A 22,305-nucleotide genomic window follows, 5' to 3' on the forward strand; every position below is an offset into this window, starting at 1 on the left:
CACTTAATTGTTTTTCACTGGGTTTATTATAATTGTGGTGTCTATTAAGCACATTTGGAAAAATATAGGCATGCTAATAGTGATCCATTAGGCTTTATATCCTTGATACCAAGGTTAAAATATAGATGTTCCTCAACCACCCATTAACAGATGACAGTCTTTAGAGTGCATAGTTTTTATTCCTTCATTTCTTTTTTTAATTTTTTTTAATTTTTTTTATTTTTCTTTTTATTATTGAGTGTTTTTTTTTTAAATAAATTCAAAGTTATAGGAACAGTTGCAAAAACAATGCTAACCACATACAAAGAATTCCATCATACCCTGACCCCCCTCCCCCGATAGCTTAATCCACCAACTTTAACATACTGTCACATCGCTATTTCTTTCCCTCCCTCCCTCCCTATCTATCATCCATCATCTGTTGCTCTGTCTTCTGAACATATGAGAGCTAGCTGCACACATACTTGAACATACACTATAATTCACGTATACACTTCCCATGAACAAGAACATTCTTTTATGCAATCCCATTAAGCGCAGCTATGAAGTACAAGAGATTCAACAATGATACAAAGCTTGCATTCTGTATTTCCTTTACCTATGTCTCAACTGTGTCCCTTTGAGCCACCTGTCCTCTATCCTCCAATTCCATCCAAGTTCATCCTTGGCATTCAATCATCATCTATTTAGACTTTTTTTTTTTTTCAATTGCGGAAACATATATACCGCCTAAATCTTCCCATTCCACTCCCTCCCTAGCCTTCCCTTAGTGGGATTAATCACATTTAGAATGTTGTAATGCTCTTTCCCACCATCCATTACTAGAAATTTCCCTTCACCTCAAACAGCAACTCCACCCTCATTTCTTAACTCCCCATTGCCCCTTCCCCCATTTCTCCTAACCCAAACTCTACATTTCATTTCTATGGTTATATTCTCTGATAATTTCTTTGTGTTTGCTGTGGGGGTTAAAATTAACCTCTTAAATCCATAGCAATCATTTTTTTTTTTTTTGATACCACCTTCACTTCAATACGACATATAAACTATGTTCCTATATACCTCCATTCCCCCACCTTTATATAGATGCCTAAAATTACGTATTTTACACTGAGTTCAAAACCACTGATTTGTCATTAGAGTTCATGTAATTTATATCATGTAGGCAGTAAATAGTGGAGTTACAGTTCAAAAATTATTGACTTCTATTTGTATTCCATTGTGGTTGGAGAATGTGCTTTGAGTATATTCCTTTTTTTTTTTTTTTTAATTTCTTGAGGCTTGTTTTATGTCCTAGCTTATGGTCCCTTCTGGAGAAAGATCCATGATCACTAGAGAAAAATGAGTGTCCTGGTGCTTTGGGATGTAAGGTACTATATATGTCTGTTAAAATTTTCTATCTCTCTTTCTCCTTTCTTTGTTTCTCTGTTGGTAGGGCTCCCTTTAGAATCTGAAGTAGGGCAGGTCTTTTATTGGCAAAGTCTCTCAGCATTTGTTTGTCTGTGAAAAATTTAAGCTGTCCCTCAAATTTGAAGGAGAGTTTTGCTGGACAAAGTATTCTTGGTTGGAAGTTTTTCTCTCTCAGAATTTTAAATATGTCATGCCACTGCCTTCTCGCTTCCATGGTGGCCGCTGAGTAGTCACAAATTAGCCTTATGTTGTTTCCTTTGTATGTGGTGAATTGCTTTTCTCTTGCTGCTTTCAGAACTTGCTCCTTCTCTTCAGTATTTGAGAGTCTGATCAGAATATGTCTTGGAGTGGGTTTATTTGGATTTATTCTATTTGGAGTTCGCTGGGCATTTATGCTTTGTGTATTTATATTGTGTAGAAGGTTGGGGAAGTTTTCCTCAACAATTTCTTTGAATACTCTTTCTAGATCTTTACCCTTCTCTTCCCCTTCTGGGACACCAATGGGTCTTAAGTTTGGACATTTTATTTTATCTATCATATCCCTGAGCTCCATTTCGATTTTTTCAATTTTTTTCTCCATTCTTTCTTTTGTTCTTTCATTTTCTATTCTGTGGATTTCTAGGACACTGAGACATTGTTCAACTTCCTCTAATCTTGTATTGTGAATATCCAGTCTTTTTAAATTGGCCAACAGTTTCTTTTATTTCCATAAGATCTTCTATTTTTTTATTTAGTCTTGCAATGTCTTCTTTATGCTCTTCTAGGGTCTTCTTTATGTTGCGTATATCCTGGGCCATGGTCTTCTTGATGTCCTTTAAATCCTTTGCCATGTTTTCATTCCTCGATTGTACTTCTTTGATTAATTTTGCTAAGTACTGTGTTTCTTCCGATATTTTGATTTGGGAGTTTGGAGTTGGATTCTCCATCTTGTCTGGTTTTATCATATGCATTAAGATTTTCTTTTGTTTTTTGGCCTTTTGGCATTTGCTTTGCTTCACAGGGTTCTTTCAAGTTGTAAAAAAAAAAACATACCGATCTAATTTTTCAGAAACTCTGTTGGCGTACACTTTCTCTAACTAACCAGCAGATGGCGTCTGCAAGTCACCTATACACCTCCAGTCAGTTCTGCCCAACTCTGTGTCTGTGGTGTGTGGGGAAATGATTCTTGTGGGGTTCAGTTGGAGAACTCAGTTTGGGTGTGTTGCTGGAGCTGTCTGCCCTGAATGTGGGGCATGTGTATGGGTGGCCAGGGAGGAAGGGCAGTTTTAATATTCAAATCCCCCAGATTCCTGGAGATTCAAGGCCGCCGCAAGAGTCTAAGCCTTCATTTCAGTTTTGCCCCAGATTTTCTGTCACTGACCCACATACCACTGGCATTGATATAGCGTCCCTGGGTTTTCCAAGTGGGCCTCCCTTCTCAGCTGTGATCTTCCAGGACCTCTGCTGAGGGAAGGCTGTGCATGTCGTCCCTTAAGCTAGCCCCAGGCCACCAGGCCATGCAGGGACCCTGTCTGCCTGATGCAAAGATTAGCCTATAATTCTTGACTGGTGTAAGTTCTGAATGACAGGCAGGCAGTAAAGCTGGGCCCCACCTCTTTCCTCTTTAGAGAAGATGGATGCCTTAGGGGGAGGTCATTAGCATTTCAATGGTCTCTCTCTGCCTGTGCTACACCCTTGTCTGGTCACAGAACTGGGAATTCAAAATGGCTGATGCTTTCCCCACTGAGTTGAAAAAGAAACAGAGCTAGTCCTAGGAGACCCTCTGGCTTTCCAAGGTTAGTCATCACCCAAAGCCTCTGCCTACTTGTTGGGGATTTGTACCTTGTAGTGAGCAGTTCACATTCGCTAATTAAAACCCCAGTTGGAGCTCAGCTGAGCTGTATTCACTCGCTGGGAGAAAGCTTCTCTCCGGCACCACGAGGCTTTGTAACTCGGGCTATGGGGGAGGGGTCTCCTGATTTGGATCCGCAGTTCTTACTTACAGATTTTGTGCTATGATCTCGGGCATTCCTCCCAATTCAGGTTGGTGTATGATGATTGGACATTCACATCTGTCCTCCTGCAGTTATTCTGGATTATTTCCTAGTTGTTTCTGGTTTTTTTTTTAGTTGTTCCAGGGGGACTACTTAGCTTCCACTCCTCTCTACGTCGCCATCTTAGATCTCTCCTCCTTCATTTCTTATTATTTTCCTTAAGCTAAATTCCTCAGGTTCTCTGAAGTTGTCTCCACTTACCACCAAGAAATTTGGCTTGACTTTTAAAGCATCCTTGTTTGTTCTACAGTATTCTTCCATTGTAATTCTCTATCACCACCCATAGTCCCCAGTTTCAATCCCAGAGTTGTAACATTAATAACAAGTTAAGGCAGCACATTGCTGTTGTTTTCACGCACATCTATAGTTGCTTTATGTAAACCCATATTTATTATTACTTATCTACAATTAATATTAGACTGAACCACTCCAATCATTTTTTTTTATAGCATTTCCAAGACATTTCCCATGTAAAACATATTTGTTGTCAAGAATATTAAGCACAAAATGATTAGGTATCCCATTTGTTTCTAATGGGTTGAGTGGCTATGACCTATTCCTTATTTTATGTAAACTTTTCTTAAATGTGTGTATTTTATGATCCATCAGTAACTTTAAATTTTTCAGTTTACCACAAATTTGTCCAATCACAGGATGCTTTTGGTTGGTCCCTTATTTCTAGTATCATGAGATTTATGAAACACATTCATTTTAACTATGTGCCTCATGATTGTGATCATATCCACTTTGTAAGATTAATGTAATTTTATTTTGGGTTTATTTTATTTCAGCATATTACCATTTTGCATGGTTTTATTTTTAAGCAGATACATATAATCTATGAGATTAGTGATATGTGGACAGCTAGAACAAGAAGGGAATATTTGTGAGGGAATTGTATTATAAGAAGGAGAAATTTTGGAAATCAGATTAAATTGTACTTTATTGTACTTTTAAAATATCATTCATATAGCTAAATCACCTCTAATACAAATAAAAGATGCAAAGTATAGTATTTATTGTCTTATTTAATATATGAATAATTTAAAATCTTATTTCTTAAACCTTGGCACTCTAAGAAACTATGAAACTATGAAACTTTTGAACAACTATTGCCTAAGAATGAAGGTATTTTCTAGAAAATATAAAGTTTTATTATTAATGATCTCTGAAGATGTTTCCATAAAGTTGAATAAGAGGCAAAATTCCTTGGTCTGCCCATTGTTATCACTACAGAGTTTATTTTCTATTAATAGGCAGGAATGAGGAGGGCCAATTAAAATGAAAATAAAGTACAGGCTTACAACGAACAACATAATAAAAACGCACATATAAAGCAGGCTATCAACTTATATTTTGTTTGTTCTTTTTCTTCTGCTTGGGGAAAAATACAGCTCATTATAAAGTATAAATAACATCAGCATAAAACAGGTAAGAAAAAGGAAATGATGAGATGTAAGTAAATGATTAGATGTTTTAAAGAGAACCTTCTCTCCTTTAATTAGGAGTTGGAAATGAAAACATTTATTTTATTCATTTACCATACATTAGATAATATATAGCAAAAATAAATTTAAATGTGGTTTGTAATTTCATTTAACATAATATTTCCATTGTTCCATGTTTTTGTTTTCCTTTACTGAAAATATTTAATTCCCAAGGTCTCAAAAATAACCGTCAGACTAGGCTCCAATTTCTCTCTAAATTGTCTCTTTAAGGTTATTTCCTCATGCAAATTGAAATGCAAAATGCAAAATATCATTAGATAATCACTTTTATTCACCTTCCTTCCTAATCAACCTCACCCATTTTCCTTTTTTCCTTTCCATTTCCAATGACACTGTTTAATTGTATAATGCTAGTTACTTGGAAGAAATTTATTCTGGGTTCTAACTTAGAAAAAAAAAATGTCTGAAATCTGCATTTAATTCTAATGTACTTGCTACATTCCTTCAACTTTATTTGAAAAGATACCTAATAAGTGTCACATCCATTTAAAAAAATTAATTCTCGTTACTCTGTCAATGTCCTCATTACTCTGACAACTGTATTTAATTTAAAATTAAGCATTATCTTAAATCATGGGGTAAGATACCTTCCAAGTAATCCCTTTGCTAATAGATCACCCAAGTTTATAAAGAAATTTGTTGTGGTCAGATTATGACCAAGTTCTGAGTGTGGATTTTAAATTTAGCTTGACCTGGCTATCAATATTCTGTTTGTTGATGTTCATATCTACAATTTATATTAAAGTCAGTCTTTCATCGTATATTCCAAAAAAGAGTATTTCTCATCAAATAGTCCCCACCTTTTCCAAAAAACAAAATGAATGAAAAAATTATTATAAAGGTTACTTGCAGTTTCTAAAGCCAAATCGTAGGCATTTTGGAAATAGTCTGATGTTTACAAGGACATCAATTCAAAAAGATTTTTTTTTTATATTTTCAAGTAAAGAGCAAAATTCTATCCATTAATTCAATTATTAAACATTTTCTGACCACATTCTTTATTAAATCCACTATCAAAAGGACTATATACTTAGATAAACAAGGTCATTCCTTTTTGAGAAGAGATAAAAATGTGTGCACAATTAACTAGAATTAGAATCAGTATACAGTACATATTAAAAGAAATACAAATACTGGCTTTTGGAAATACAGAGTAGAGAGAAAGATATTTCTGACCAGAATAATAACATGGCCTTCTTTAATCTGGAACTTGCTAAGGGTATTAAGGGGAGACTGGAGTGAAAGACCATTTCAAGCAAATTCAATGTATGTTCAAGACATTTAGATGGCAAGCCATAGGGCTTTTTTTGAGAAATCCTAGCTGTGCAGTTTAGAGGAAGCAGGATGGGAGATGATGAGAAAGGAACAAAAAATCTAAAAATCAAAGGATTACATGAGAAACTAAAGGTCTTGAAAGTCATTCTAAAGGGTAGGATTGTGTTACAGTGGAAGAGATAGTTTTATAATATTTTTGTTAACATGAAGTTAATAATGTTTGTTATGAATTATTTAGAAAGCACATAAATATTCAAGAGGAAGGACATAAAACTACAATAAAAGGGATTAGAAAATGTTGTGGTTTGAGCAAGAAAAGGGTATAATATAATAAGCTAACAGTGTTAAGGATGGTTTGTAGGCAATTGCCGTGCTAAAAACAGTGTCTTGAACCACAATAGTGTCATTGGGAATGGAAAGGAAGAAAGGAAAATGGGTGGGGTTGATTAAAAAATGTGTTGAGACCAATTATATCTGATATTAAAATGTTAATTTTAAAGACATTCTAAGTAAAGGAAATAATTATAAAAAACATGCCAGAGCCAGTGCTAAGAAGCCATTCACATATTATATTGTCAAATACTTACAACTACCTTGTGGGGAGTAATATTATTTTTCTGATTTTTATAGAGAGTAAATTTAGGTTTAAATAAATTAAACAACATGCAAAAGTCAACAGTTAGTAAATAGTAAATTCAAGTTTCATTCCCAAGCTGGCTCCACATTTTCTTCCAAAATGACACTGTACTGTCCAGCAAAAGTAGGTTAATGTCATGTGAGGTACACTAAGCGATGAATAAAAACATTATAACTGTAAAGTTTGATGTACAACCTACTAAATAAAAGAGAATCTCTGAAAACAAAAATATTAATTTTTATAATAATTTATGAGAGAAATTAAAAATAATTTTTGTAAAATAGTAATAGCTAAAACTATTGAATACTTCTGTACAAGTCAGGCACTACTTTAAGCCCTTTGTATACTCATGTAGTCCTTACAATAAACACATATCACAGATTCTGTTATTGTTCCCTTTTTAGAGATGAAAAATGCATAAAGAGATTAGATAAATGGTTCAGGTTTATATGGGAAGAAGGTGGCAGAGCCAAGATTGGAAGCCTGGATCATAGGTACTTCAGTTTCTGTTACCTTCTGGTGTTTTTGACAATGTTATCCTTAGTGGAAAATGCTGAAATTCTCCCTTTTAGATTTTGAAGGGGCCAAAAGTGAGGAAGTTATAGCTTTAGCAGTAATAAATTCACTTTCTAAAGCTCCTGCGGAAGGGAAACTGGATTATTTCATCCTGAATAATTAGTGGACTTGATGCAGGAATGTGGGGATCAGGTTGATTATATACTGAAGACACATTATACTGCTTTATGTATTTTATAACTACAAGTAGATAATATGGGAAAACTTGAAAATTTAGTTTTAAGAAATACAAAACAGGAGAAATAAAAGGAGGGTCAAATAGACATGATGAGGAGTGAGGTTAGAGTTACAATGCAATTAATATCAGAACAATGATCCCATATGATACGGTGGAGTTATAATTCATCTAATTTAAATGAAATATAATTATTTAGATGTCTAATATCAATCTTTATATTGAAAAGATAAGAAAACTCACTGGATTTAATGTTGAAAACTTAACAAAATTAAATATGCATATAGCATAAATAATATCATAATTAACTTCAGATGCCCAGTTCTCTTATTTCTAGTCTTCTTATCAAAGCATTTTGTAGATTAATGTTGAAATGGGAATTACATTTGTACTAGAACTTGGTTCTATTGCACTGAGATAGTCCAACTTTTGGTATTAGGTGTTTCCATAGTAACTCCCTGGGTTGCCTTTCAGAACATTTCCTTCCAGCAGACATCTGAGAATATATATAGGTAGTCATTGTTTAAGATTTAGTCATGAAATTCCTTGTGAGTCAAAATAACTTTTTTAAAACCATGGGCCACTTTATATATTTCAACATTCTTGGTTTTCTGAACTCTGGAGGATTGTCTCTACCTCTGCCACCACATCTTGGGATGTTCCTCGAGGCCTCGTCACATCTGGAAATGATCTCACCTTCAAGATCTCAAAATCTGTAATTCCATTTTTGGACCACATACCCCTCTTTTAACATTTCACATCCTTCTTAAATCCTGTTGAACTTGATCATTAGTTTATCACTGTTTGCCATTCTTTGATACTGTCCTGTTTTCCCAGCCCAACACTGCTGTTCTGGCTTTACTTTCCTCCTTATTCACTACTTCAGAGCACCACTTCCTTGTGACTTTCAGCCATCCCTGCCTAGCAAATCCTCAATTTTGAGTCTTTCTTATTGTTAATTCTTGTTTGTGTTCCCAGATTGGTATAATGTTGCAAAACTACACTAACTAGAGCCACTAAATAGGAGTGACCATGTAATTTAATGCCTAAATGAGAGAACTTTCGAAAATGAAAAGGGATATCATAAAACTGATATAAAGCAGTTTTATGTACCTTATAATTCATAGCAAACAGAAAATTAAAAAGAATATTCTCCTATACTCAATGTGCTTTAGAGAATGGGGCAAGAAGTACTTAGGGGTAACACCTAGAAAGCTGCAATTGATAAGAAAATGTATGTGTCATATTTGTGGCAAAGCGGATGTAAAATAGGCATGGAAGCATGATTTTAGGTTAAGATATTTATTTGTTTTTATGTAAAACAGGCATTTTTGGTTAGAGTAAGAGAAGGGTGAACAATTTGATGTCACTTTTATGAGAGTTCTTTTTAATTCTGTTTTCTGGATCTCTTGCTCTAGAATGCCTTGAAAGTTCCTTAAAGATTTCACAATGCCCTGATTTAAGCAAAAGAAAAAAATAGAAGGGGGGGGAAAACCCAAATAATGCAAATGCAGGATGTATTGCCTGAGAATTTCTTCACTAATCTGAAACCAGTCCCAATTTCAGAAAAGCATGTTTTGACCATTCCTGGTAATCATCATCTAACTAATTATATGTCTTTCTTCCATTTGTTTACAATTTGGTGTCTCCAAATGTGTGGAAAATATACAGATTTATTTTCAAGTATCTGAGGAAGGGCGAATGTTGTCATAATTTGAACCCACATTTCAGCTGCTTGGGGGCTGATGGGTGGACTCTGCCTGGAGGCAATTACCTGCACCATCTGTTTTGCAAACATAACAAATGACATCTTAGTGAGTGAGGACCCCAATGTGGATGTGTTATTCCAGTGTTGATTTCTAAACCTATGAGTTATTTGAGCACAGTTATTGTTAGTAGTTTATAAAGCCATATTTAAACTTGTACACTTGACTGTAAGATAGATTTGAATCGTGCACTATGTTGATTACTGTATATAATTGTGGGAATTCTGTATATTTGGTCTTAATGAGAAACCGGGGTGTGTGTTCACTCTAACCAAAACAGGATAACTCTTCATTGTTGTTTTAAAATTCTCATATTTATTATTTATTTTTGGTTGGTTTCCTGTTAGACATTTTCAGTGTCCGTTTTAAGTTTCTTTCCTTGCCTCAAGAAACTAATTCCTCCACCCCATTCCAATTTTAATTCAGCCTGAAACCAATTAACTTGAAGTTTAGTTCAAATTAAACTTGCTGAATGTTTCCTACTCACTTCTGCAGAATCTGTCTTTTAGTAGTCATTTCTATTCTCTGACTTAAAAAAAAAAAGCCTACAATTCTTACTCAAAATCCTATTCATTCTTGCTTTCTTCAAAATGTTTCTTCATCAATTATTATTTATTGCTAATATCTTCATGTTATACTACCTCATTGGCTTTCTTTTATTTAGGAGGGGAGGGAGAGTCATCCTGTTCTCCTGGTTTTCCTTTTGCAGATCATTGCTGTCCTGAATGCTTTACTTCCCACTCTACAGTCCTAGTCATTATCTAAGAGTTTCTCCTTGGTTTTATATACATCTTTCCACACTCGACCAGCTTATCTGCCACTATAGATTCAAATACACCTTAAACGATTGCCGCTCCCTAACCTACTTTCTACAATGGTAATGTATCCGAATTTTGTCATGATGCCTCTAAATTAGAAAGTCCAAAGCTGAGCTTACTTTTTGCAGTTCGACTCCAAATTTCATTATTTCTGTTTTTAAAATTCACTACATTTTTTTTTTACTTATAGTTGTGAATACTTAATCTTAAATACTTTTCTTTGCAGTATCTCCAGAAAAAATTAGTCATCAAGTCTGCAGGTTGTTCTCCCACCATTTTCTTCACACTTATTACTAACTTGTTCTTTATTATGGATACTCTGTCAGTTAGCCCCACAGAGAGTACTTCTGCCAAATTAATTTTCTTAAAGCTCCATCCCAATGATTTCAAGTCAGTGAGCTGTTCAAGAACTTTTTATGTCATTTCTTTTGAAGGCTGAATTAAGTAATAGACTCCTTAGTTTTGTGTTAAAGGCTCTCCTTTCTCTGACCCCGAAATGAATTCCCAAGTTTTTTTCTCTCCCATTGTGACAAAATAGGAAACCCATACTTCACCTAGATCGGATGGCATGGTATTTCTGAAATGTTACAAGCCTATTTAGTTGTTCAACATTCCACTGAAATTATATCATTATTATTAAGACCTTTATCATATTCCATCTTTTCTGTGAGAAAATGCTTTACTTACCAAATGTGAAATCTGCTTACTTTAATTCTCAAAAGCTCTCTGTTTTTACATTTTTATTTCTTGTATTCAGTCTCATAAACATTATTTGGGTATTCATTTTGTGTTCCTAGATTTTTGTTTTCTTGGGAGGCATATGCTTTACTCAGGGGTTGAAGGCTGGAACATTATGCCTATTTACAACAGGAAATTGTTAATTATTTGTTGAAAGTCGTGCAAATATGACTATTTGAATATTGTAGAAATATTTTTATGAATTGTAATGTAAAAATATTACAAGCTCTCTCTGCCAACATTGTTCTTTCCAGTAGTCAGGTAGCAAATATCAATATCCCTAACTAGTAATCTGATTAATGCATGAAGAAATTAAAGGATTTATTCATAGGTAAATTCTGGTTTCTTATAGATCCAGGAGAAGATACCAGTTATTCTATAATCCTCTTTTCCTGTTCATTTTAGACAGAGGCCTCTATATGCATGCAAACTGCTACAATAAAACATTAAGTAGATTCAAGCCCTCTTTTCCCTTAAATCATCAATGATTTGCGCCCACCGTTTTCTCAGTTTAGGCCTAAGAAAATTATGGCCAGATATCCATTCTCTAATTAACCTAAAAGTGAACTATATTTCATTGCTTGTAGGATGGTATGGGAAATCTGAGAGTCACCAAGAAGGGAATCCGACTTGAAGGTATATCTGAATTTCTACTTCCATTGTATGTGAAAGAAATTCATTCCCGAAAGGTATGTGATACTGGCTTTGGCTTATTTAAAAGATAATGTAGAGGTTATGTTTAAGCTTGAAATAGGAGGATAAATCCCCTTAGTTCTCCAGTATGTATTTAATTTCTCTAGGCTAAAGACCATTTAGAGAATTCAAAACAATGAAACAATTGAAAAACCAGTGAAGAAGGCTAGTCTCAAATTGACAAATTAGAGAAACATTTTGAATCAAACTTCAGAGTTGCTTTTGTTAGTCTCTAAAATTTGCTCCTGCTATTTTCACTGGAAGTTAAAAATACACAACTGCAGTAATTCCAAAGGGGGCATTTGATGTGTCTTTAAAAATTTTTACAAGAAGCCCTGATTGAAGAAATGATTTTAATTCAACATGTTATGTATCTTTTTAACTTTAATGGACGTGCATTTTCTAAAAGAGATGCCAGAATTCTAATTTAGAAATTAAATTTATTTCTGGCTGCACGATATTCAAAACAAGCCAGAGTATTTACCCTTTCAAATTTGCTTGCATGTGCTATACGTGTTTTGTCACTTAGCAGCATGTTAAATATCAAAATGTAATAGCTCAGGAATTCTATACTAATCATTTTTATTTTGGGGTGTTACTCTTGGAGGTAGTAACTACTCCTGGGTACATCAAAAGCCCACTCTAGTCTTTCAAATCTATTACGTATTCCCGAGATATATGTGTATGTGTGGAAATAAATTTAAGACAGAAATAAAGGAAAGCTTGTTATTCTTTAAACTGTGAAAACATTATTCAACTTTATTTCATAAAGATGGAAATCTATTCTAGACTAAAATAATGTTTTTAACATTACCAATATAATACATTAGCAAATGAGTTGCATAGTAAGTCATTATTTGAATAATTTGCATCAAAGCTATTTTTATCTCAAATATCAAAGTGAAAAGAGAACAGAGGATAGCTTTTCTTAAAACTTTTAATTAGAATAATTATATTAGCTATACATTTTGTTTTTTATATGTGAGCTAGCAGTCTCACTAATATACTAAATTGACTACCATTCTGGATACAGCAAATTTTATATTGAGACTACTTTACTTTCTGTATTTTAGTTAGATGAGTAATACAATAGACATATGTCTGAAAACCTGGCCCTCTTGCATGATTAAACTTAAAAATGTCTAAACCTAAAATAAAAAGTTTGATGTTTTTGTTTTGCTTTTTAAATGAAAACTGAAAAAAAAATATATGCTTACACATATCTGACTGAAAGTCACCACCATTCACAGTTATTTACTGAGTTCTAGTGTTTGACACTTTTAAAACAGTTTAATATTTGAAGAAATGAAAACTTATACATGGAAATTAGGAAATAGCTTAATATAGGAAGAAAGTTACACTGAATCATAGGTAGGAAGCTCTATGAGAATACATTTTATTGGTAAGTTTGGGAACAGCAAAGATAATTCACCTTCAAAGCCATTTAGACCAACGTGTAGTGGCTGCCCAGGAACACAACTTAGAGAAGGGTAGTGGAGCCCTCTGCAGGAAGGCGTATCATACAATTTATTTTCCCAGCCAGAACAGTTTTGAGTGTGTAACACTAGGTGTAAACTAGTATTTTCTTGGGAAACTGGGATGTATGTACTCCATCCACTGACCAAATAAAGAGTACATTGATTTTATATCATTTAAGTGTCAGGTGGTAGCAATTGGGACTCCTAACTTGACCCCTGGAAAAACATACCTCAAGTTCACAAGCATTTCCAAATTCTACCGTATCGATTGAAATCTGTATTCTCCTTTTCACATCTCCCATCCTGTTGCTCATTCTGGGCACGTATTCTCTAATTATTGTTAGCCTCCCTGTAACTAGGAACATGGCAAAGCATAGGCCTGCGGGAGCACGTTCCCTTAGCAGTCAGACAGGAAGGTTGGCTGGAGAACAGAAATAGAAGGACATTCATATACTCCTTGGAAAATTTCTCCACACACACACCACCAAAATAAATATTAAAATAAGGAAAAAAAACATATATTTTATAAGCATCTAACCACATTAGAATTCTCTTCTCCATAAATACATGTAATTGTTTATTCTCTGCTATAAAACCTGTCCACTGTTTCAAAAACCCAGCTGGCTTTGTTTTTTCATTGATAAAATGAATTTGTTTGAAACTTATCAAAATTCTTAATTTTTAAACTTAAGAAAGAATATAAAATTTACATAAAATTTAATACTAGTCAAAATATTTTGTATTTTTAAAAATTTCAGTTATGCATTTCAGTCTTTCTACAAATTTTTGTGTATTCAAATGTTTATAATAATAAAATTCCAATGTTCCTGGAGTTCTAAGGTTAGAAAATCCACATTTAAATTCGTTCATGAAGATTCATTAAAGCTGAGAAAAACACCACTGTCTATACCAATTTTGATTTGTAGGTTTTTTTTCCTGCTTTAAAGCCAGATGGTTGCCACCCTGATTTAAAGAATGTTTATTCTTATGGAGGTATTTAATCCTATACATGTAAAGATAATAGAGGAATTAATATTGGACAGAAAATAGACATAAATCTAGTCACCCAAGTAAATAAATCATGGACTGGACATACTCTACAAGCTAACAAAGCCCTGCCCCGCTCCGAAAAAATTCTATAGAAACAAAGGAGTGAATGAAACGGTTGCTGAAATCATCTAGATAAAACGGCTTCAGATTAATATAAAGATTTAACTTTGAGCAGATATTTGAAATGTACATGGCAATATTCAAGCTGAATTTACTCAGCATTGGATATTTGATACATGGTAGACATTGAAAGAAGTGAAACAATGATTATTCTATTGAGAACAGTAGCCCAGGAAACAGTTATACATATCTGATTTTTCTCTAAAATATTTAGACTATAATATTCAATATAAGTAAAATGGTTCATTGCATAGATATTTGAAGTTCTTTTATTATCCATAGCAATGTAGTTTCTTTCTCATTTTTCAAAAATCTTTCCTAAGTGGCCCATCAAAACAATACACAGAAAAAAATATGATATTCTATCCTGGCAATATATTAGAATTCAATGCATCTTTCAAATTTAACAACATTATCATTTCAGGAAGTAATTAATCACTTAACATTTGTGAAGTTAAATATATAGTTTTCTTCAGACAGGAAAACTGTGATGAATGTGGGACATGGATCAACCTCACATAAATAACATTCTGAATCAATCTTCAAGGCATGTGGTCTACTTCAGAGCAAAATCTTTGAAGTATCAGGAAATTAGGACATGTAATAATCAGTTCTTAGTAATAACCAGTTTTTCACCTTGTGTGTTCAGCTCTTCTTTATAGGGTTCAGATTGAAACCCATAGGAGCCAGGTGAGCATAGCAAATCTCTCTCCTGGTTGAACAACACGCTGATCTCCTTTCCCCACCCCTTCTAGGTGCTTTAGCACATCTCTACTGTGTAGTTTTCTTTCTCCCATACAATCCAATTCATATAGATAGATAGATGCAGGCTTCTATAATCAGTAACATTATCATTATTTTTATCATTTTAATTTGTTTAATGCAGGTGAAATATATGACTTTATAGTAGTGTCTTTATTAAAGATCATTCAAATATCAACTCTCAGAAAAAAATACTGTTAACATTTGGTGAACAGCATCACAGATATATAATTATACAGTTGCACAAATGAAAGGATAAATATATAGAGATATATATACATGTTATTTGTAATTAATATATAATATATATTATTAATATAAATTACATAATTTAATAGAAGAAAAAATAATCTGAAACACATTTGAAAGAATTCCTGAACTTCTATGTTTCTTTACCACAAGATGTTTAAAGAAACTTTTCTTTGAGGTTAAGAAAAAAGAAAAAAGAAAAAAGATCATGAATACCATTAAGAGACTGCATGCATTAGCTCCATGTTTTAATTTCAGTCCATGCTCATTAGTTCCCTGCAGTGCAATTTGAGGTGATTAGCTCCTCTCCAATTTGTCCTCTCCCTTCTCCATTTTTAGTTTTTTTTTTATAATTATATGATTTTAACTTTGTCAGAGTTCATAATATTTACATTCTGTTCTGCAACTTGAATTGCCTTAGTACTTTGGTCTTAATTCTCCTTATAGATGGCTGCAGTACTCACTAAAATTCCTTTTATTATAGATTCTTCATTTCTGGGTTCATTTTCAAAAATCATTCTCTGAAGATTTGCATTTCTTACTAGTTAGTTTTACTTTTTCTTTTCTTTTTTTTTTTTTTTTTCTGTAATCCTTGAAATATTTCATCCTTTGGGTGGCTGTCTGTTGCCTTTACGGTTCTCAGGGAAAATTATTGATGGCTCACCCCTTCTGTTCCTCAGATCTTTGAACTTACTGTTCTGTTAAATTCCAGGACTGAATATTGCCATAAAAAGTTTGAAGCCAGCCTTGCATTTTTCTCCTAGTGATGATGGGAATGTTTTGCCTGGATGCCTGGTATATATTTTTTTTGTCATTTCACTTCTTCCTTCATTTCGGGAAGATTTTCTATATTAGATCACTCATTATCTTTTAGTTTCATTCATTGAGCTGTGACAGAAAACACAATAATTCTTATGTTGGATCAACTTTGTTCTCTACAGCTATGGAAATTTCTCTATTTTAAACTATTTATATTTTCCCTCTGAAGAGAAGCAACTGTCATTATTTAGAGTCTTTTTTTTCCCATACATTAGTTCACTTTCAGTCATACGAATTTTGCTCTTTGCTGTTTCTAATTCATGCTTTTATTGTTTAATGGTGTTTTGATTCTCAGAATTTTCCTTAGGTCTGCAATCTCCTTTTTAGTATTATTAGGCTATTCTATTATCTTGTATTTAAGCTATGGTTTTACTAAAATTATATTGTTTTAAAATATCTAGTTTGACTTATTCCTGACGAGTTACAATCTGAGGAAGGGGAAATACATCTGGCTACTTTTTTTTCATGAGAGAGATTGTTGGCAGGAAAGGAGAAATTGGCTGTGACTGTTTTCTTTTGTCTGAAGTGCTATTAAATGACTTTTGCCATCCAGACATGGACTATTTTAATTACGTGGGAACTTAGGGCTCTTTCTGCCTCTGTAGAATTTTTTCAGTGGTCTCTGAAATCTTCCATTCTTGGTGGATTTTTCCAGTATCATCTATATAGCCTCTTTCTTCTATCCAAATTAGCTAATTTAGGTTAGACTCATCTGAAGTTGTTAACACTCCTTTCCTCCTAGGAATGAGGGTGAGTGAAAGTAGAGTAAGAAGCCATACTCTGTGCTGCAATGAAATAATCTCTTGGTCTCCACTTTTTCAAATTTATAGCATAAGTTTGTATCATGAAATTCTGGGTGTCTCCATGATAAATTTGATTTTTTTTTTAAGAAATCTTATTGAAAACTTTTATTTTTTAATTTTATGTATAGTATTAGTAGAATCAATCCTCCTCCCTGCTTCCTTTCCTTCCTTCCTTCCTTCCTTCCTTCCTTCCTTCCTTCCTTCCTTCCTTCCTTCCTTCCCTCCCTCCTTCCTTTCCTCCCACTGTGTCAACTTTTGGCCCTCCTTCCCTCCATCCCTTCCTTCCCTCCTGCCTTCTCCTTCCCACCCCATTTTCCTTCCTTCCTCTCTTCCTCTCTTCCTTCCTTTCTCCCCATCCTCTTTTGTTTATTTGTTCTTTCATCTTTCCGAATGGGCAGCCAATAGTCCCACTACTATTAATTGAAGAGACTGTTTTTACCTTCACCAATTTGAAATATAAGCTTCATATATACTGTTTTCTCAAATGTACATAGGCTTATTTCTGATCTTTCTATTCTATTTTATTGATATGCTTACACCAAAATCAAATTTCAGCTTTAGGGAATGTTTTTATAACTAGTAGGGCTAGTTCTTTACTATTGCTCTTTTTCAAAAGCTTTTGTCTATTGTGCATTTTCTCTTCCAAGTGAACTTAATAATCAGCTGTCAAGTTGCATAAAAATTCCTGTTGGGAACTTAATTATGGTTACCTTTAATTTGTTGAGAACTGACATCTTTGTGGTATTGACACTTTCCATCCAGGACATGGCTTTCTCCCTATTTTTTCAGGACTTCTTTTGTGTTGTTCTGAAACATTTCTTAAAATTTTCCACATGTAAGCATCACACATTTCTTGTTAATCATTTTAGGTTTTTATTGCTTCTAGGAATGGGTTTTCTATTAATTTTTTAAATCGGCCTTTGTGCTTGTGTAGAAAAGCTCTTTATTTTTGGGTGTTGTGGTTCTAATATGACATTTTATTGACTATACAAATATATAATAAGAATAAAAATTATTCTTGGCTCTTCAGACAGATAATTTTTCATCATAATAGCTAACATTCTTATACATTAGTGCTCTGAAATCCAATTCCTGATTTCAAATCCTGGCTCTGTATTTAACAGTTGTATCTTGAGATAGTATTTATTCTCTCTATGCCTTAAGTTTATCATTTTCAAAGTGAAATCATAATAGTCCCTAATGTTTTTAGGGACTGTTGTTTTATAGTTGTTCTTAGATGAAATTAAAGAGGTAAAACACTTACCACACAGTCCAACCCAAGATATATTATTGCTTATGTGTATTGAAAGCCAGATATTATACTAAATATTTTAGCTTTGCATATTTCAGTAATTTAATCCTCACTATATGGTGTATATTATCAAGGACACTATATTTTGACAGTAGAATTTAAGGATTTGTTGACATACTGGACATGGGATAGGAGAGTAAGAGAAAATCTAATGTGACATGATATTTTGGTCTGAATAACTGCCATTGATCACTGTAGGGAAGAATTGGGAGTAGGGGGAGATTAGAAGTACAGGTTTGCAACTGTTAATTTTGTTGTTAAGATGATCACAGATATCAAGTTAGGCAGGTAGATATATAAGGTCTGGAGTTCATGTTCGAGGAATAGGCTAGAGACATAAATTTGAGATTTATATATATATATTTATATATATATTTATATTTATATAATTATAAATAATTTAATCCATAAGATTAGACAAGAATACCAAGAAAAATAAGTAAAGACAGAGAACATAAGAAGACTGCTGACTGAATCCTAGGGTATTCCAATATTGAGGAGTTTTGGCAGGACTGATGGAACCAAGAAGAGACTATGAAGGAAAGGTGAGTTAGATAGGAGGAAACCAAAAGAATACTAGTCCTGGAAGCAGAGTAAAGAAAGTGTTTCCAGGTTGAAAGAGTGAAAACCTTTCAAATTTTGCTGATGGATCAAGTAATAGGAAGACTGAAATTCCTCCCTCTATTAAATACTGTAGCCAGAAATAGATGTTTTTAAAATGTGTTTGGACATCTATCAAGACAAATTTTATCATTTTCCTTATTTAATATATCCAGTGTATTCCATTAAAAATACATCCAAATGTTGAACCATTCTTCTATTACTGGGACAAGCTTTCCTTTTTTATGAAGTAACAATCTTTAATACACTGGTGAATTCAGCTTACTAATATGTTATTTTAGATTCTTGCATGTATGCAATTTTTACTGTTTTTTATTTCTTCTATTTTTTTTTTTTTTTTTTTTTTTACTTTGCTTGCTTTTGGTTTAATATTTTACCAGAATATATTTCACAGAATTTATTGGAAAGTTCTACTTTTATCTTGTGGCTAAATCAGTCTTAATAACACAGGATTACTTGTTCTGAAATGTCTGGGCAAACTCATCCATGAAATTTCAGTTATTTCAACATTTCTGAGACAAAAATCTTTGACTAATTTTCTATTTTTTCTTTTTTCCTATGAGAATTGGTCTCTGTCAGTTTGCCTGGGCTGCTCTCACAAATACCACACAGTGGGTTGGCTTAAGCAACAAGTATTTATTGACTCATGTTTTCAGAGTCCAGACGTACAACAAGATAATGGAAAGGCTTGCTTTCTCCCTGGAAATGGTAGAATTCTTGTGCAGGCTGCTGTCGATCCTTGGGGATACTTGACTTTCCTGTCAAATGGCGATGTCCTCTCCCGTTTTATGCTCTTCTTCTTTTAGTTTTTCCTCTGACTTTCAGCTTCCGACTCTTTATAAATCCTCCAATATTATGTGGTAAGACTCACTCTCACTTAATTGAGCCACATCTTAACAACAAAATCTTCAGGAGGCCCTATTTACAATGAGTTCACACACATGGAATACAGATTAAAATTAGGAATTTGTCTATATTGAGGAACATAATTCAATTTACCACAGTTTGCTCTCTGGACTCCCCCAAAACATGTTTTTGCCACATGCCAAATACATTCTCTCATCCCAATATCCCAAAAGCCTTAAATCATTTTAGTAACAACTCTAAGTCCAAACTCTCATCAAAATCTGTTATGGGCATGGTCCTACCTGAAGCAAAATTCCTCTGTGTCTGAGTACTTATGAAACCTAGAAAACAAGTTATCTCTTTCCAAATTACTATGGAAAGACAGTTATAGGATAGGCATTTGCATTCTAAAAGGGAGAAATTTAAAGGAAAGCAGGGTCACAGATCTCAAGCAAGTCCAAACCCTGGTAGGGCAAACTCCATTAGATTTCATGGTCTGAGAGTCATCTGTGAATGGATGCTTTGTTCACGAACTGGGTGATAGCTCCACCCTTTCCAAATACTTGCTAAGCATCCAGGATCTCTCCAAATGCTGGGGCCTAAGCCCTGTTCTCTCTGAGCACTGGAGTCATAGCCTGTCAGTGCCCAAAGCCTGCAATGTAGGCTCTACTCTCTCCAGGCATTGGGGTGGCAGCTGAACTCTCCTTGAACACCTGGACATAGACCCCACACTCTCCAAACATCTGGGCAGTAGGCAAAATCTCCTCCTACAGGTGCCATGGCAGATGGCCTGCTGTGTCTAAGCACTGACACAGGCCTGTCCTTTCTACACACGTGGGTGGGCCTGCTCTTTTGGTCCAATGAACTCTCTTAGATCTAGACCTTTGCTTCCATTGTTCTCCCTTGATGTCATTCTTTCAATTTGTCTCTTCTCTGTTCCTCTAAGTCAAGGTTAGCAGTTGTTCTGGTCATACAAATTTTGCAAAAACCTTGTTGGCTTTACGTGCAGTTCAAGGGGATCCAAACCCTCAGACAGAAGGATTTTCACAGAATCTTCATAGACAAATATATTTACAATCCTGACTTCCTTTGAGATGGCTGACTAGATCCATGTTCAGCCACATCCTATTCATCAAAGGGTTGTTTAGCCACACCCTTGTGAGGAACCCTGTTCTCTGGGATTTCACCTCCAAAGAGCTCAGGGAGGGCCCCATTAGTTTCAGAGAATCCTATCTGGCCCTAATCTCAGAGAATTCTTTCTGGATAAGCTGAGAATTTTCCAATCATCAATTGCTGGTTTCTTTTGTGCTTAAGAGTTCAATTATCAGTTTATTTCTGTCCTGTCACATTTGATCGTAAGCTGCAAGGGGAAACTGGGTTGCATCTTCTACATTTAGCCATTTCCACAATTTTAGGAGTTTGTAATAGCAGCACTCACTCCTGGTACCAAAAACTGTTTTAAGTTTCCTGGTCTGCTATCACAAACACCACACAATGTGTTCACTTAAACAGTAAGCATTTATTGACTTACAGTTTCAGAGGACAGAAGTTCAACATCAAGAAATTGGCAAGGTTTGCTTTTTCCATGAAAACTATAACATTCTGGTGCTGGCTACTGGCTAACCTTGGAGTTCCTTGGCTTTCCCATCACATGGTGTGCCGGTTTGCTAATTCTGCCATTTTGCATAACACCGAAAATGGATTGGCTTTTATAAAGGGGGTTTATTTGGTTACAAAATTACAGTCTTAAGGCCATAAAGGTCTAAAGTAAGGCATCAACAATAGGGTACCTTCACTGAAGGATGGCCATTGTCGTCTGGAAAACCATTGTTAGCTCGTAAGTCACGTGGCTGTCATCTGCTTGCTCCCAGGTTGCATTTCAAAATGGTGTTCTCCAAAATGTCAGTGTCAGCTTCCAACAGCTATCTTCAAAATGTGTCTCTCAGCTGCAGCTTCTCTTCAAAATGTCACTCCCAGTTGCTGTGAGGTCCTTCTGTCTGTGAATTCCTTTATAGGGCTCCAGTGATCCAATTAACTCCTACCCTAAATGGACAGGGTAACACCTCCATGGAAATTATCCAATCAAATGTTTCACTTACAGTTGATTGAGTCACATCTCCATGGATACACGCAATCAAAAGAGTCCAACCTAATCAACACTAATATGTCTGCCTCCACAAGATTGCATCAAAGATAATGGTGTTTTGGGGGCCATAATACATCCAAACTGGCACACATGGCGATTTCCTCTCCTTTCTTATGGTCTTTCTTTCTTTTTTATTCTTCTGACTTTCAGCTCTTTGCTCTTTAGAATACCTCCAGTAATCTGTATTAAACCTACCCTCATTCAGCTAGGCCATGTCTTAATGAAAAATAACATCTTCAAGACGTCTTATTTACAGTGATTTTACACCTATGGGAATGTGGATTAAGCGCATGTCTAAATTGGGGTACATAATTCAACCTTCCACAGTCTATCTCCACATGTGTCACTTTAACTTATTTTATTTTTTTGTTAAATTATATATGTTTTTGCAGCTGTGTACCCTTTAATCTTTAACATTGCCTCTTGGAGTTTTTCTTTCATTTTTATTTAAACATACTGACCCATGAGTT

General features: G+C 34.4%; 1 protein-coding gene across 1 annotated transcript in view; it reads left to right on the forward strand.

Annotated features, from left to right (window-relative positions):
- The window catches only part of SGCZ (sarcoglycan zeta), a 1,224,523-nt gene that overhangs the window by 913,425 nt on the left and 288,793 nt on the right, over positions 1–22,305 (forward strand). Inside the window, exon 3 of the mRNA XM_037831246.1 lies at positions 11,524–11,625. Coding sequence (XP_037687174.1) covers positions 11,524–11,625 — 102 coding nt within the window. The remainder of the gene's footprint in view (positions 1–11,523; positions 11,626–22,305) is intronic.

Source organism: Choloepus didactylus, chromosome 3 (genome assembly GCF_015220235.1).
Source record: "Choloepus didactylus isolate mChoDid1 chromosome 3, mChoDid1.pri, whole genome shotgun sequence".
In the NCBI taxonomy this organism is placed as follows: domain Eukaryota; kingdom Metazoa; phylum Chordata; class Mammalia; order Pilosa; family Megalonychidae; genus Choloepus; species Choloepus didactylus.